Source organism: Cynocephalus volans, chromosome 11 (genome assembly GCF_027409185.1).
Source record: "Cynocephalus volans isolate mCynVol1 chromosome 11, mCynVol1.pri, whole genome shotgun sequence".
Classification (NCBI taxonomy): Eukaryota; Metazoa; Chordata; class Mammalia; order Dermoptera; family Cynocephalidae; genus Cynocephalus; species Cynocephalus volans.
This window is the reverse complement of record NC_084470.1, coordinates 49668435-49685950: the sequence shown is the minus strand read 5'-3', so window position 1 is coordinate 49685950 and position 17516 is coordinate 49668435. Positions and strand designations below refer to the sequence as shown.

Below are 17516 nucleotides of genomic sequence, written 5' to 3'. Positions count from 1 at the left end.
TTTCCTGCTTCCTGGTGGAGGGGTCTGTGGCCCTCAGCTCCTTGCCTAGGACCCCAGGCATCACATTTACTTTCAATCTTTGTGTTATAGTTTCTTCATCTGTAAAAAGTAGATAACAATAGTACCCACCTGATAAGGTTGTTGTTAAAGATTAAATGAACTATTTAGTCCCTGTAATACACCAAGCACTCAGTAAGTACCGTGTATCTTTACTATTAACTAGTGGGACAAAGCTATGTCTTAAAATACTTGAATTTTTAATTTTGGGGGGGGGGCAGCTGGCCAGTACCGGAATCCAAACACTTGACCTTGGTTATCAACACCACACTCTAACCAATTGAGCTAACCAGCCAGCCCAACTTGAATTTTAAATTCAGAATTTAATAATGATCCAGAATTTTTAGATCTTCAGCTGGTATACTTATGCTTGTTTCCAAGTAGGACTTATCAACCCTGAAGACTTTTGTTAAAAACATACCTAATGAATGTAAGTGAGAACCACCACTTTACCCAAACTTTCTTATTAAATAACCTACACAGCTACAATGTCAAAGAAACATAGTTAATCCATCCATAAAGTTAAGAACAGAAACCAAGCAGCAAAAACGCCATTTGCCTTTTGCTTCAAATTGCCAACTAAAGAGAAAGAGTAACTAAACATTTCAGCTCCTTTGTTAACACAGTTTCAATTAAAGTACAAGACGCATTTTGAAGTCTAATATGTGACAGGATCAAAAGTGATGATAAAGGGGGACATGGTCCCTACCTTTATGCAACTTCCTATATAAGAGGAAGAATTAAGTAACTACAATACACTATAATGAATGCTATCTATAATAAGGTAGGAAAAAATTATAAGCCCCTAAACTATAAAACTCTTAGAAGCTCCCTCTCCCATTGTCCTCCATCATGGTATGTGTAGTTGACTCTGTTCCTTGCCATGTCTTCTCACAAGACTTTAAGGATCAAGTGATTCTTGGCCAATAAATGAAAGCAAAATTGTTCCACTGTCCAGTGAGTTTGGATGAAAACCAGCAATAAAATCTGGTACAATTTAACAAGAGACACTGGAAAAGAACAAAGCTAGGTCTACAAGAAATAGCATGAGACAGCACACATATTTATGCTGTATCAAGGTCACTATCATCCTACTGTATCAAGCTGAAAACGTCACCACTATCTGGACAACTGGACATGTTTTAGTGGGAAAATTCTTTGTTTCTATGTTTTGTACTAGTAGATTTAGTTATAAAAATGTGAAACCTTTTGATTGAAAAGAAAAGAAAAACTCTTAGAAGAAAACACAGAGGAAAAGCTTCATGAAATTGGATTTGGCAATGTGTTCTTAGATATGTCACGAAACTCAGGCAATAAATGAAAAAGTAGATAAATTGGATTTCATCGAAATTAAAAACTTCAGTGCATCAAAGGTTATGACAAAGTGAAAGGCAACCCATGGCTTGGGAAAAAATATTGTGCAAATCATATATCTGATAAGGGACTGATATCTAGAATATATAAAGAACTTCTATAATTCAACAACAAAAAACTAAATAATCTAATTCAACAATCAGCAAAAGACTTGAATAGATATTTCTCCAAAGAAGATAGACAAATGGTCAATAAGTACATGCAAAGATCCTTAATATAACTAATCATTAAGGAAATGCAAATCAAAACCACAATGAGATAGATACCATCTCACACCCATTAGAATGGCCATCAAAAAAAAAACAAAAAACCAAAAAACGAAACAGAAAATAACAAGTGTTGGCAAGGATGTGGAGAAATTGGAGCCCATGTGCACTGCTGGAGGGAATATAAAATGTTGCACTGCTGTGGAAAACAATATAGTAATTCCTCAAAAAATTAAAACAGAATTACCATATGATCCAGCAATTCTACTTACGGATATATACCCAAAAGAAATAAAAGCAAGGACTAGAACACATATTTGTGTATTCATGTTCATAGCAGCATTATTCACAATAACATAAAATGGTAAATTTTATGTTATATATGTTTTATCACAATAAAAATAATAAAAATAAATAAGAAGAGTGAGCTAAGGAGGCAGTATTGGCAAGACCTGGTGATCAACTGGACATGGATGAAGGGAAGACAGGCAGCAAAGTTGTTCCCAAATTCCTGGGTTGTGCAGGTGGCTGGCTATGGTGCCTTTCATGCTGGACAAGGACATCCATGTCCAGCCCATCAACCTATATTTTTATTATTTATTGATGTTTTTGTATGTAGCTGCAGTCCTATTCATTTCATCACTATGTATTATATAAATATATATAAAAAATGTTTTTTATATTTATATATACATATATATTTATATTCCAGTACATAAATTAACCACAATGTATTTATCCATTGTATTCAGAAAGGGTATGGGGATCGTTTCAAACTTGTAATGGTTATGAAAACTGTGGTACATGTAAGGATGAGTAAAAACTATGAGCCAAAAGTCTTACAGTATGCATATCTTCAACTTTAATAAAATGGTTGTACCAATTTATACTCCTACCATCAGAGTATGAGATGTTTTCCTTGCTTTACATCCACACCAAGAACTGGTACAGTCAGATGTTTTTGCCAGGCCAATCAATTTAAAGTTTTATCTCAAAGTGATTTTATTTTGCACTTAATAGTGAGGTTGAACACCTTTTATTACATTCATATTTGGATGTCTTCATTTGGGAAATGCCTATGCCAGTTTTCTGCCCACTTTTTTATATCTGTTTTTTTTTTTCCTTAATGAGTTCTTTATACATTATAAATTTGAGCCCTTTGCCAATTATTACTGCTACAAATATCTACTGTGACTTGCCTCTGTTAGTAGTGATAAACTGTTCATTCCTTTTTTGATGAATAGAAGTTGCTAATTCTAAAGGAGCCAAATTTATCAATCTTTTCCTTTATGTTAGTTATTTACGAGGCCTGGTTAAAATATTTCCCTACCTCAAGGAGAAAAAAACAGTTGAAGAGATAATTTAAGGTTTGGGTGATTATCTTCCTCCTGCCAAATATCTGACTGTTGTGGGACTTAGCTGAGGTTTTCTCAGATGATCTGCTTGTTAGAAAATCCCCAGGTACAGCCATTCTGGAGTCTTAGCTTAGAAAAGGGGGTGTTTAATCAGGATAGCCACCTTTAGCAGGCCCTGGACTCCAAGTTTTATCCCTTCAGTTCTGAAACTGCCAAAAGTGCACATCTGCTTCTCAGATGCCTCTTCCTAATTGACAAACACTCCATTTCCCCCAGGACAGAAGGAGCTCTATATAACCTTTCTATACCATATTTATTTTTAAACACAATGAGGATTCTTTACTGCTTCTCTTTTAAAGGAAAATACAGAATGCTATGAGAACTCATAGCAGAAAACCCTAATGGGGGTAAGCGGTGGACAACTATACGGTAATGAATAATGGTCAGAAAAATGTCAGCAGTCAGAAAAAAGGACGAGTACTAGAAGATATCTTGAGAGTCAGCAGGGATGTGCCAACATAAACTGCTTGAGCACAGATTGTCCAGGAAACAGAAGACAATCACATTAAGAAAACATAAAAGATAAGTAATATAGTTCTATTGACTATTAAATCAAAATAAAAAGAAATACTAATCATTACCTGCAATCTGTACTGAGCCATCTTCCCCAAGAAGAATATTTCCAGCTTTCACATCTCTTTAAGAAAAAAAAAAAAGTTACATATAAATAAACACTTATTCTTTGGAGTAACATAGTTTAAGCAATTGTTTACTATAGTCACACAACACTAGCAATGTTTAAATGTTCTAATTTGTATTAAAGGATATTAAGGCCAAAAGTAAAATTTTAAAAATTGTAGTCACTGTACTAGAATCCAAACATTAAGCAGAAAGCTACAATAAGGTATAGCTTTCTACTATAATCTAGAAAATCCAAGGTGATTAAATATTCTTGATGGGGATAATAGTGGCCAAAGAATGTGACCCTCACCTAATTCTACTTTTTGAAATATATTAATTTTTTTTTCCTACACCCTAATATATGACCAAATTTTCTAAATGATCAGCAGGCAGTTGAAAACAGGGACTATCGTATGCCTGTAGCATAAAGATAAATATAAGTTATTCAAACTTTTCTATATTTTTATTAACAGTTTATAACAACTCAAGTAATACTTAAATACGTTCTTGTTATAAAAACCTAAGCATCACTAAAAAGCCAAAGTCCCTTTGACCACCACTCTCAAGTCTAGTTATTCTCTCCAAAGTCTTCAACTGTTATCAGTCCAGTTAATAGATTATATACCTATGACGTATCTGGGCTTTTCTCTCAACATAAATGATATTATACTATCCATTGAAATCTACAACTTGTTTTTTTCAAGCAACAACCTATCAGTAGTATCTGGTAAAATTAAAAATTCCTAAATTCTAAGAGTAACAAATCCATTTCTTGATAACCTGGGGAAACTCTCACTATGTATAAGGAATGTACAAGCGAATTCCACTGCAGCATTGTTTGTAATAACAAATAAAAACTGTTTACAGATAGCCAATAACAACAGAAAGTTTAAATTAATTCTGTTTCATCCATGAAACAGAATAATTTCAATCAACATATTGTGAGATGAAGTACCCTCTAACACATTTTGCTAAATGAACAAATCAAATAATAGGAGAAGCAAACAAATCAAATAGGATAACAGTATATTTTATGATACTATTAATGTTACACTCATACACACACACACATCCCTTTCCATATATAACAAATGGACAGCAACTGTTCCTTTCGTGGAGTTGAGTGAGACTGAAGTCAAGGGAAAGTGTTTGAATATCTTATGAGAATGTACTTACATAGTCATTTTGAAATTGAAAATAAATATAATTAAATAAACAAAAGAAAGGCAGCCCTTGAGGCTAGACAAGAAAGAAAAGCCTGGGGAGCTTTCAAAAGTCTCAATGCCAAGGCCAGCTCAGGGAGAAAGGCCTTATGAAAAGGAGCCAGTAAAAAAGCACAATACTTCATCCTGTCACTGTCCCCTTTTCCACCCATCTTCAGACATAACCATTCCTTGGCAAACAATGAACAATGGTTTCACGACTGTGTGTAGCAGAAGCAGCATACCACAGTGTACAATGCCTTCTGAATATATACTGAGGTATGAGAAAATCATGTTACTGAGTATTTTGTACTGCTTATAAACCCAAGCAATTGACAGATCATTTTCCCAGAGGCTGATTTAGTAAAGTGGAGGCTGGCCTGCTTTGTTCCATGAACCTAAAGTCTCTGACTCTACACACAACAAAGAGGAGAGAATTGAGGTTACTCCCTTCCCTTGATGACAAAGACCATCCAACTGAGTTAACCACTAACTTCTAACTCCCTTTTCTGAGCTCACCTAAAACCTAATAGGGGAAAAAAGTATAGTTTAATCCCTCCCTCCTCTGTGTTTACAGCAGTCTGTACTATTGTGTTAGCACAGTATATGATCATATTTCTGGGTCTGTCTCCCCCATTTCACCATGCGCTAGATATAGGCATGTATCTTAATACACTACTGTATCACTTGCACTTACTTAGAATTATGAGTAGGACATAAGAGGCATCTCCCATATATTCATCAAATAGATTTAAGTAATTACATAGGAGACAACTTGCCTCAAATCCTCTTCTGGAAAGCAGATAAGCATAAAAAAAAATAATGCCAACTAAAAAAAAATACTAGACTGTTCCCTCCCATTGCCCTAATCCCCACTCCCCATCTCCTAACTCTGCTCCAAATATTATAGACCAATACACTGTAGTCAGAGAATGGGAACAACCTAACTATCCCTCAACAGGAGACCAGTTAAGCTGTGGTACATCTATGACATGAAGTATTATGAATACTAATGAATTTCTGCATTTATATGGAACAATCTCCAATATATTCTTACATGAAAAAAGAATACTACATATGGTACATGGCCATTTGTGTTTTCTTTCTTGCTAAAAAAAAAAAAAAAGCAAGATAAAGGCGGATACATACATTATAGGATTTTTTTTTTTTTTTTGGCAGCTGGCCAGTACAAGGATCTGAACCCTTGACATTGGTGTTATAATACCAAGTTCTAACAGGCCAGTCCTCATACATTATGTTTATACTGGCAAAAAATACCTCCCAAAGCTGTCACAAGAAAATGTCAAAAAGTGATTCTCTTTGGACCAGGCTTCTGCGGGTTCACAGACACTTTTTTAAAAAATACTTTATTTTTTAGAAAAGTTTTAGATTTACACAAAAATTGAGAAGCTAGAGCAGAGGAGTTCCCATACACCTCACAATCAGTTTCTATTATTAATATTTTACTAGTATGATACTTTTGCTACAATTAATGAACCAATATAAATATCTCATTATTAACCTAAGCCTATAGTTTACTCAGGTTTCCTTAGTTTTTACCTAATATCCTTTTTTCTGTCTCAGGATCCCATATTACATTTAGGTGCCATGTCTACTTAGGCTCCCCTTGGTTGTGACAGTTTCTCAGACTTTGTTTTTAATGACCTTGACAGTTTTAAGGAGTAATAGTCTTTTGTAGAATGTTCCTCTACTGGAATTTGTACAATGTTTTTCTCATGGTCAGACTGGTGTTACAGGTTTTTAGAAGGAAAACCATAGAAGTAATGTGCCAGTTTCATCACATCATATCCAAGGTACATAGTATCAACATCATTTAGCACAGGTGATATTCAGAAGACTTGTTTCTTACCATACACCATTTTGTGCTGTTTGAATTTTTCAAACCATGTGTATCAGTCCATTTCTGTTACTTATAACACAAAACCAGGTACTTTGTGAGAAAACAAAATTTACTGCTTACAGTTTTGGAGGCTAGGAAGTCCAAAGTCCAGTGTACACATCTGGTGAGGGTCTTGGTGGTGGCAACAGTGACCCATAGGTCTCACATGGCAGAAAATGGTAGAGCAGAAAGAGCAACAGTTCCTCATGCACTCTCCTTTTAAAGCCCTCAGAACCACGCCCCTGACTACCATTATTAATCCGTTCACTAGGCATGGTCCAACAATCTAATCACCTCTTCAAGGCCCCACCCTGCAATTACCATAACAGAATTTCCTACCCTCAACACAGTGGGGATTAAGCTTCTAATATATGAAATTTGGGGTACACAATTCAATCAATCCACAGCACCATGTACACATATTACCTATTCAAATCATGTTGTATAAGTTTTTGTCTTTCATAAGGACAGTAATCCATTTCTGAGGAGACAGTAATCCATTTTCAGTAGAGCCTGCATGTTGAGTGACTACTTTTCCTGATCAATTCCCCAGATAATCAATCTACGTCTCCCTTTCAAAACCAAAAGTGCAGTCTGTAGAACAGCCTCCAGGAGTAAAAGCAGAGGAATATCATGATTTACTAGAAAATCAAAAACACTAGTCTGTCCTCACACACAACAGGACAACTGACCTTTCAAGGAAAGGATTTATAACTATCTGGAAATCAACATAAGTCCTCAGTTAAAAAACATTTTTACTCTACTATAGAGAATATCAAGTAACCTTGCAGCCCCAGCAGTTAAATCCTCCACACACCCTTAGAAGCAAGAACAGTGGTTTATTTTTCACTGCTTAATGCCATTTCTCACATGCCACTGCTGCCACGAAGTTACACATTACTTCTAAAATTAAAGGGAGTATCACAGACATGCCTGACCTTTCATTAGTACAGAACACAAGTTTCTGTCCACAACATTTTTATTGCTCACCAATAGGCATAGTTTATGGAAAACTTGACTAAAGGTCAATAAAGAAGCAATGAGTCAAAACCAAAGCTGGAAATACATCACATTTAGGCATCTTAAACTGACTTAAAATATCCAACATTTCTGTTAGAGTTAACTTCTTTAATGGGAAAAATATTTGGGCTGGGGAAATACGGAGAGAAAAGTATAAGTCTAATTTAGAGACCTGTCCATCCTAGTAAAAACTAGAGGTCAAGGGGAAAACACAGTAGAGATGGGGGAAAATCATTTGGCCTGATCCACCTGGCTAACACATAAATCCAGTTGAAATAATAACTGGATTTTAAAAATATGAGAAGTAGCAAGCCCTACTAAAAAATATCCATCTCTGCTTCCCAGTAAAGCAACTTTCTCCTATGCCTGTTTAAGTCTCAGTGTATCTCAGAATTGGTTACTACTAAAGTCTAAGTAATGGTTTTCAGCCTTACTGCACATTAGAATCACCTGGGGAGCTTCTTGAAGTCCCAGTGCCAACATCTCACTCTAGATCAATTAAATGAATTTGTGGCAGTGTACCCAGGCACTAATACTTTTTAAAGCTTCTCATATTCCACTAGCCAAGGCTGAGAGCCCATGATTAAAGTGTGAGAATTTCCATTCCAGCGACATGGCAAACTGTGCATGAAAAAGAGAGACTTTCATCATTACTACCTAGGCCCTTGTCCTAAAATACACCCTTCCCCTACTACCAACACCAAGAGATCCTAGATAAATGAGAAGAAAAAATTATCACATAGCTGAACATGAAATAAAGGAAATCCTCAAGGTACAGAATTGAAAGAGATCCCTAAAAGGAAAAGTAGTAAGCCCTAGGAGATAGAACAGAGATACTGCCCCAAATGGCTAGGGGGCTCAGGTTTTCAAATCCATACCTACACAGAAACCATGGCACTGGGCCAGTTTAAGGCTGGGAGCTAGAACTGAGACCTTTCATAAAGCCAGTACTCTGAAAGAATGAGCCACAAGGAAAGATTCTTACCAAAGGTAAGCTAGTATAGCTATATTAAAATAAGACCTAATTGTCTTTAATGTGAAAGCATTTCTAGGAATAAAGATGGTCATTGTATAATAACAAAAGGAATAATTCACTAGGAAGATAACAATCTTAAACCTGTATATACCTGTAACATATCTTCAAACACAGAGAATTGTAGTTCAAAGTGGTCATTAGGGTTGTAAGGTCCCAAAGGTAGAGATTATGCCACAGCTTTCTGGACAGCTTCCAATGCAGCCTGATACTGTGGGCCTCCCTCAAAGGGCACTGATTTATAGGTTAGTTTACATGAAGGACCAGGCAGAATGCCCAAGTGAGGCACATACTGTCTCTAATACCCAATGAGTCCAACAGAATGTTAGGCCTCCTCTTTGGTGGTGGTGGTGGTGTAGACAGGCGAGGGTCAAAGAGACAGAAGTTTTTCCTCAACTGCCAAAGGTACTGAGTATTGTGTATCTGCCCAAATAGTCCCATGAAATTTTATTTGGCAAGCAGGCCCTTGAATTTTGTTGTGTGTCTATTAGCAATCCCAGTTGGCAGCAGTATAATAATACGGCAAGTCAGGACCACTGACTTGCTAATCAACAAGACATCAGGATATCACCTATTCAGGAAAAGCTTTGAACATCAAAAGGTAGAGGCACTCTGGAATTTTAAGATGTGATCTTATCCAGTCCACATGTAAGGAGCTTAGAAGCCATCACTTCTGTCCTCACAATAGGAAAAATCTAAGCAAACTGAAAATCAACAACTCTTCTTAGAGCCTTTAGAGAACTGAGGTCACGAGGCAAAACACTGCCTCCAGAGTTGGAGAGACAGGAAAACAGAATTACAGGTTATTAGAGCAGAAGCCTACCACTGGAACCAGTTCTGGGGTAGAAAAACTTAAATTGTAATTGACAAATGGCTGAAGGCTCAGTGTGAATGAGCAGGAGAGTTAAAAACCTCAGGGGGCCCAGTCTAGGAGGGATTCCTATATTTTGATGAGTTTTACCTCTAGGAGCCCCACCAGGTTCTCCAGGCATAGATCTGAAAAAATTCCCCTCATGCTTCCCACAAGGAGGAAGGGAAAAATAATCAATCTGAAAAAGGCCCAGAGCATTCTGTTCTCCTTGAAAAAACCTACCCTCAAGGGAAACTATATTACCAGAACCAAACCACCTTGGCTTTGCCAGAACCTAACCTTCCTTGGGGAAGGGAAATACCCAACTTCAGTCCCCTCAAGCCTTTCTGTTTCACTATGGGGGGAACTGAGAAGCGCTTGTGAAGGTCACAGCCCTGGAGCACAGGCTCAGTAAAAGACTGAGACTGAATCATAGCCCTATACAACACTTCCCCTTCCTGCAAACCTTATCGTCATATCAATAGGGCTCCAGTAAAAATTACAATGGAAAGAACTTCCTGTCCCAGACCTTATTTAAGAAGTATCTTGGAAAACCCAAAGACAACAGGGGAGACAAAGTTCTTGAAAGAAGCCAGATGGGGTTGGGGGGCTTACCTACAGAGGAGCAAAGCTAAGAATTACAAGTACGTTCAACTTCTCCTCAGAAACAATGCAAGTAAGAAAACAGCGAATTATTTAAACTTCGAGGGGAAAAGCCCACCAACCTAGAATTCTGTATCTAGCAAAATTAACCTTCAAAAGTGAAGGAGAAATATTTTCTCAGACAAACAAAAACTGAGGAAATTTGCAGACAGTAGACCTGCCTTGCAAAAGATATTAAAGAAAGTTCTTCAGAGAGAAAATAAATGCTACAGGTCAGAAACTCAGATCTACATAAAGAAAGCAAGCAAGCATTAGAGAAGAAATAAATGATGGTAACATGAAATCCTCTACTTTTGTTATTCTTAATTGATGTCTTCAAAATAATAATAGTGAGACAGAGAAGGGCTAGGCCTGTGAAACAAACTGATTCCATTTTCCCTGCAGAGGACACTTTGTTACTTTTCCACTCCTCAATCATGAAACCACCAGGGCACATGATTACCCTATGGCCCACCCTGATAAAATTAACTAAGAGGGGACCAGATATTCACTGAGTTACAAAACCCCTTCCCCAAGGCCTGTTAAAATATAACTGTTGACTTTATTTAAAACTTATCATTATCTACCGATTCTTTCTCTTTCTGTAATTGTAAAAACTAAGTTACAGATTAACCTTAAGACCCCTTTGGGAGTTGCAGCAGGATGTTCCTGGAACTGACCCTCCTCATGACCACTGTAAACATATCAGAAAACAGCAAGGCAAGATGCTGACATCAATTGAGGAACTGCTTGCCTTTAAAAACCCTTCCTCAACTTCTCTCGGGGAGGTAGCTTTTCTATTGCTGACTCCCTTCTACTTAAGTCTCTCTCTTTTTTATAAAGCATTGCTTGCCTTAAATTCTGCTGGGTAATTTGTTCATTTTGATGACAGTGAGAGCCAAGAGCCTAATTCAGTAACAAGAGCAACAATGTATTTGGCGATTATAGTTTGTGAGTAAGTGAAATGAATGACAGCAATGTCATGAGTGAGCAATTGGGAATACTCTGTTATAGCGTACTTGTGCTACCTGTGAAATAGTAGAGTGCTATTTGAAGTGGACTTGGATTAGTTGTAAAATGTTACACAGTATAGCAAACCCTAGGGCAACCACTTAAAAAAGTAAAAAGAGAAGCACAATTGATATTCTAAGAGACTAGACAAAATGGAATTATAAAATGCTCAATTAAAACTAAAGAAGGCAGAAAAAGAATGAAAGACACAAAAAGATATAATATTAAAAATCAACTACTCAACCCTAATCCTTGAGCAATCACAAGCAAAGGTCCAGAAAAGTAACTGATAAAAGATCAGACAACTACCAAGTTGTAAAACTGATGTTTCAATGAGTAATCAGAATACGGAAAAAAAAGTAAGTTACCATACCACTACCAAAATACACACATACACACCACACACCACACGCACACCACAAAGAGACTGTGTTACTCTTAGAATAACAGCATTTAAAAAAAAAAAAAAAAAAAAGCATACATATAATAGGTGAAATCTACCATCTATAAAAGCTTTCTACTCCAGGAAAATAATGAATAATTTCTTCAAGTTGTCTAAATTTTCCAATATGTTTAAGTCTTACAAAGGGAAAGCAACTCTTTCTATGGGGACAAATGAGAACAACCGACTTAAAGGAATAATATATAAACTAGGAATCTTGGAAAGAATGAAGACAGTCCCCAACTTAGAGTGGTGTGACTTATGATTTTTCAACTTTATGATGGGTTTATTGGGGCATTAAATGCATTTTTGACTTACCATTGGGGCTACAACCCCATAAATGCATCGGAAGTCAGAGTATTTTTACTCTTAAAACAATAAAAATTTTCATCTAAAACTACTTAATCAACTGTTTTTGTACCTAGTTTAAAAATATGTTAACAGATCACTAAAAAAAGGGGTACAGCCAAAGAGTAAACATTTGGAAATGTATTTCCGGCACTGTCAAGAAGAAAAAAATGCCCTGAAAAACAGAAGATTCCAGTCCTCTGGATGATGATAATCCTGTGTATTCATACCTTGATAAAGCAATTAAGATAATTCAATTTACTACCCCAGTTCTGATTCCACGTTCATCAAGCAATTTTCTAATAAAAACGAAAATGATAATTAGCCCTCAATATGTCTCCTTCTCTAGAATTAAAAAAGACATTTTTGACTGGGCATGTAGCCATCCAAAGAAAGGCATCATTTCATAGCCTCCCATGCAGGCTAGATATGACCACATGACTTAGGTTCTAGCCACTGTGATGTGAACAAAAGTGTTGTGTACTACTTCCAAGTCATTCCCTTAACATAGGTTTTCTCAACCCCAGCGCTACTGACATTTGGGCTAGGGAATTTTGTTGTGGGGAGCTATCCTGTGCATTACCGGATATACTTAGTAGCATCCTGGCCTCTACCCATTCATTACGTGCCAGCAGCACCTCCCACTCCCCTAGTCCCTCTTGTGACAATCAAAAATGTCTCCAGACATTGCCGAATGTCTTGAGAACCACTACTAACAAGAAGTGGTATAACCTCTATTTCCCCTTGACTTCCTTCCACTGAAACATGGATGTGGTAGAAATCAATTGGATCATGCAGGAAGAACTTAGAGATGGTAGATTTAGTAATAAAATAGAAGAAGCCTGAGTACCTGACTCCATAGTCACCATACTGGACTGATGTCACTCATACCCAGACTATTATGTGAGAGAAAAACAAAACAATCTTCTCAGCCACGTAGATCTGAGGTTGACAAACTATACCTCACAAGCTGAATCCAGCCCACTGCCAGTTTTTGTCAAAATAAAACCACAGCCATGCCCACTCACTTACAGATTGTCTATGGTTGCTTTCATACTACAAAGACAAAGTAGTAGTGACAGAGAACATCTGACCCACAAAGCCTAAAATATGTATTTACTCTGGCCCTTTACAGAAAAGGTTTGCCAACCTCTGGTGCAGATAATAATGACAACTAACATTCACTAATTATATGCTAAATACTATTCTAAGTGCACTGCATACATTACCTCATTTAATCTGCACAACCCCTTTGACGTAGTTACTATTATCATCCCTGTTTTACAGATGAAGAAACCAAGGCAAAGAGAGATTAAGTAACTTGTCAAAGGTCACCCAGCTAGTGACAGAGCTGGATCTGAATCTAGGCAGTCTTCTTCCAAAGCCTGCTAAGAAAGATTGTGCTAATCAATGGAGCATACATTGGTTCAATATAAGATTTTTTAAGTCACTAACTCAACAGAATTTAGATCTGCCAGCAGGATTATTATTCTTTAAATATACTGTGCTGTCTTCTCTTATTTAATATATCTATATCTCTATTTTTTAAAGTCAAAGTTCTCACTTCAGAACACTGATAAATATATATTCTTTTTCCTAAACCTTTACATATATAGAATTTCTGTAGTCTATAGTAAAATTAACCTGAAATACACATTGAAGTCACTGTCTTTTTTAGAATGCCATGAGTTGATTCATATCAAGTTCAAACACAAAGAAACTTGGACTCTGCTTTTCTTTGTATAACTGTAATATCTACTTTGTAAAATACTTCTATATCGGCATTACCTTGACACGATGTCTTTGCTAAAAATGTCTTTGGAATTCTCATTCAGAATTGCTCACAAAGTCAGCTTATAAACCGCTGAAAAACTTTACTTTATAGACCCATTTTGTAAGCTTCAGCAAATCCTCTAACATAATGAGACTCATTTTCTCCACTTTGTAATAGCAATATATTACCAGTGAAGTGACAATATATTAGTTAAGTTTCTTAATTTTAAGAATACAAAATGTAAATATACCAGCTTTTTTCTTTAGAGATTTTCTTTAGGAAGTTCTTCAGGAATAAAAATGTATTTATTCTTAGGACAACCTCAAGGCAAGAAAATGCACATGGAAGAGTGGGTCTTCCAGCTATAGCTGAGTGAAGAAATAGGTAAATCTTCTCTCTTAAAAAGCAAGCTAAATGCTTGACAAATATGACAAAACAACCCTTTCAGTGCTTTGAAAATCAACCTGAGAAGCATTTATGATTGAAAAAAAGCTGCACTTCAGGTAGGAACAGTGGGACTCTGTGGTGTCCTTGTCTGGGACTAGCCCCATCACTCCCTAGCACCAGCTCAGTCTGCATAGAAGGTTCTGCTAGGGCAGTCAGACCACAATGACCAGCAAGCTTCTCTGCCACAGTTGAAAGAGGCTCCTTTGATTGGAAGAGGTCGGCAACACCTTTACCCAGTGACACTATCAAATGAAGTGACTTTTTGAAGGCTGGCCAGCAAGAGAGTCAACAGTGGCTCTACTAGCCTATGGTTGCAGTCCAGATTGATACGAAGATATTCCTGGATAAGATACACACAGGCACAGCAGAGACAAAGAGGACCCTGCTATTAACACACACCTGGCCCTACGGATGTGCACGTTGAGCATAGGAGACTCAAGAGAGCCTGGCCGAAAGCAAAACCCAGGCAAACTATAAAACAGCCTGAACTTTGAAAATGCTCATTTCTAAACCCACAGAAAGATCCATTGGTAGAAGATGGAAGCCTTACTGGTTTCTTAGTTATTTAAGCCCAAACTCTATCCATTCACTTGCTGAAAACTAGGCAACACAGATATAGAGCAACCCCTAGGAAACCAGATTTAAAAATAAAACAATTAAAAAAAGAAAAAAACTAAGCAGAGATATACATCAGTGGCTACACACCACAGGGGAAAACAGATGTTTACAGACTTATCCCAGGCAAGTTAATAAACATAAAACAAAGAAATAAAATCATAAACAACTTTCAGGGGAGAAAATTCAGAATCCAGAGTTTCCACAAAATTTTATCTAAATTTCCCAGTTTCAACAACAGAAAATTAAGAGACATGCAAAGAAAAATGAAAGTGGGACCCATACTCAGGGAAAAAAAGCAATCAATAAAAACAGTCTCTCGGTGTATCCAGGTGTTGGATTTAGCAGGCAAAGACTTCTTATCATTTATTATAAATAAATTATGTTCAAAGAACCAAAGGAAAACATGTTTAAAAAACTAAAGGACAGCGTAAAAATAATAAATCAACAGAGTCTCAATACTGAGATAAAATTATTTCAAAAAGAAACAAAAGGAAATTCTAGATTTAAAGAGTACAATACAGATGCTCCTCAACATACAGTGAGGTTACATCCCAATAAACCCATCATAAGTTGAAAATATTGTTAAGTCGAAGATGCATTAAATGCACCTAAGCTACCGAGCATCATAGCTTAGCCCACCCTACTTTAAACCTGCTTGGAACACTTACATTAACCTAAAGATGGGCAAAATCATCTTAACACAAAGCCTATTATATAATAAAGTATTGAATATCTCATGTAATTTATTAAAATAAATAAATTTATTTCACTGTGCTGAAAGTGAAAAACAAAATGGTCGTATGCATACTTGAAGTACAGTTTCTACCAAATATGTATAATTTTCACACCATCATAAAGTCAAAAAATCCTAAATCAAGCCATCATAAGTTGAAGACCATCTGTAACTGAAAGAAAAATCTAGTAGAGGGACTCAACAGCAGGTTCAAAATGGCAGAAAAAAGAACCAGTAAACCTACAGGTAGAATTATCAATCTAAAGAATAGGGAGAAGAAAAGATGAAAGAAAAATAAACAGAGTCTCAGAGACACATGGGACAAAAATCAAGCATGCTAATATGATACATGTAATGTGAGACCCCAAAAGAAAGAGGAAAGAAAAGGACATGAAAAATATTAGAAGAAATAATGTCAAGATCTTTCAAAATTTGAAGAAAAATATTAATCTACAAATTCAAGAAGCTCAACAAACCACAAGTAGGATAAATACAAAGAGATCTATCTATACTTATCAGCAATATAGTCAAACTCTTGACACCCAAACGCAAAGAGAACATCTTGAAAGCAAAAAGTGGCTCAAGGGAACAGCTTTCCATTCCCATAGGCAATACCAACAGGGATTGAATGGGAGCCCCACTGGCAGCAGGTGACAGCCCACACGGTGAGCCTAGGGAAGCACCTACACTCCACCTAGCAGCACCAGGCCCAGAGAACTGCACTCCACTCCTATGGGTGGCGCTAGCAAGTACTGAACAGGAGCCCTAGCAGTGCCAAGTAAAAAATCAGACCAGAGCAGCACTGCAAGGGCTCTAAAAATGAAATTGTCATTGGAACTACAGCCCACAAATGTATGCCAGAACCTACACACATACCCTAAACAGGGCAACTGCCTATGAAAATAGATTATTTAAATAGGATCAAGAGTCTCCTAACATAATATCAAAAATGTCCATAACACAGTTAAAAAAAAAAAAATCATTCATATAACCAACCAAGAAAAACTTGAATAAGAACAGACAATTAACCAATGCCAACACTGAGATGAATCAGATGTTGGAATTATCTGACAAGACTTTTAAAGCAACCATCATAAATATACTTCAACATACAATCTGGAAGTCAACACAAATGAAAAATAGAAAATCTCAGCCAAGAAATGAAAGTTATAAAAAAGAACCAAATGAAAATTACAGAACTGAAAAAGTATAACTGAAATCTTAAAAATCAAGGAATGGTATCATAGTCTGTTTTCTGTTGTTATAACTGAAAACCTGAGACTGGGTAATTTATAAAAAAAAGGAATTTAATTCTTACAGTTCTGGAGTCTGGGAAGTCCAAGGTTGAGGGGGTGCATCTGATGAGGGCCTTCTTGCTGGTGGGGGACTCGTTGCAGAGAACCTAAGCTGTGCATGGCAGGGCATCAAATGGCAAGGGGGCTAAGTGAGCTAGCTCAGATCTCTCTCCTCTTATAAAGCCACTAATGTCCCTCCCTGATGACCTCACCTAATCCTAATTACTTCCCAAAGGTCTCACCTCTCAAATACCACAGCTGGATTTCCTACCCTCTTACTGTTGCTACAATGGGGATTAAGTTTCAGCGTGAGTTTTGGAGGGGACAAACATTCAAACCATAGCAAATGAGTTCTATAGAATAGATATGATAGAGGACAGAATCAGTAAACTTGAGAATAAATCAGTAGAATTTACTCAGGGCTTGCCAGTTAGGTCAGATGGCTACAGCATGGTATTATAACACCAAGGACAAGGGTTCAGATCCTCATACTGGCCAGCCAACACCAACAACAAAAAATGTCAAGTA

At 36.7% G+C, this 17516-nt stretch overlaps 1 protein-coding gene across 1 annotated transcript in view; it reads right to left on the bottom strand.

Moving 5' to 3' along the window:
- OXSR1 (oxidative stress responsive kinase 1) overlaps positions 1–17516 on the bottom strand; it is an 89779-nt gene that overhangs the window by 40003 nt on the left and 32260 nt on the right. Inside the window, exon 5 of the mRNA XM_063114465.1 lies at positions 3634–3689. Within this exon, the coding sequence (XP_062970535.1) occupies positions 3634–3689 (56 nt within the window). The remainder of the gene's footprint in view (positions 1–3633; positions 3690–17516) is intronic.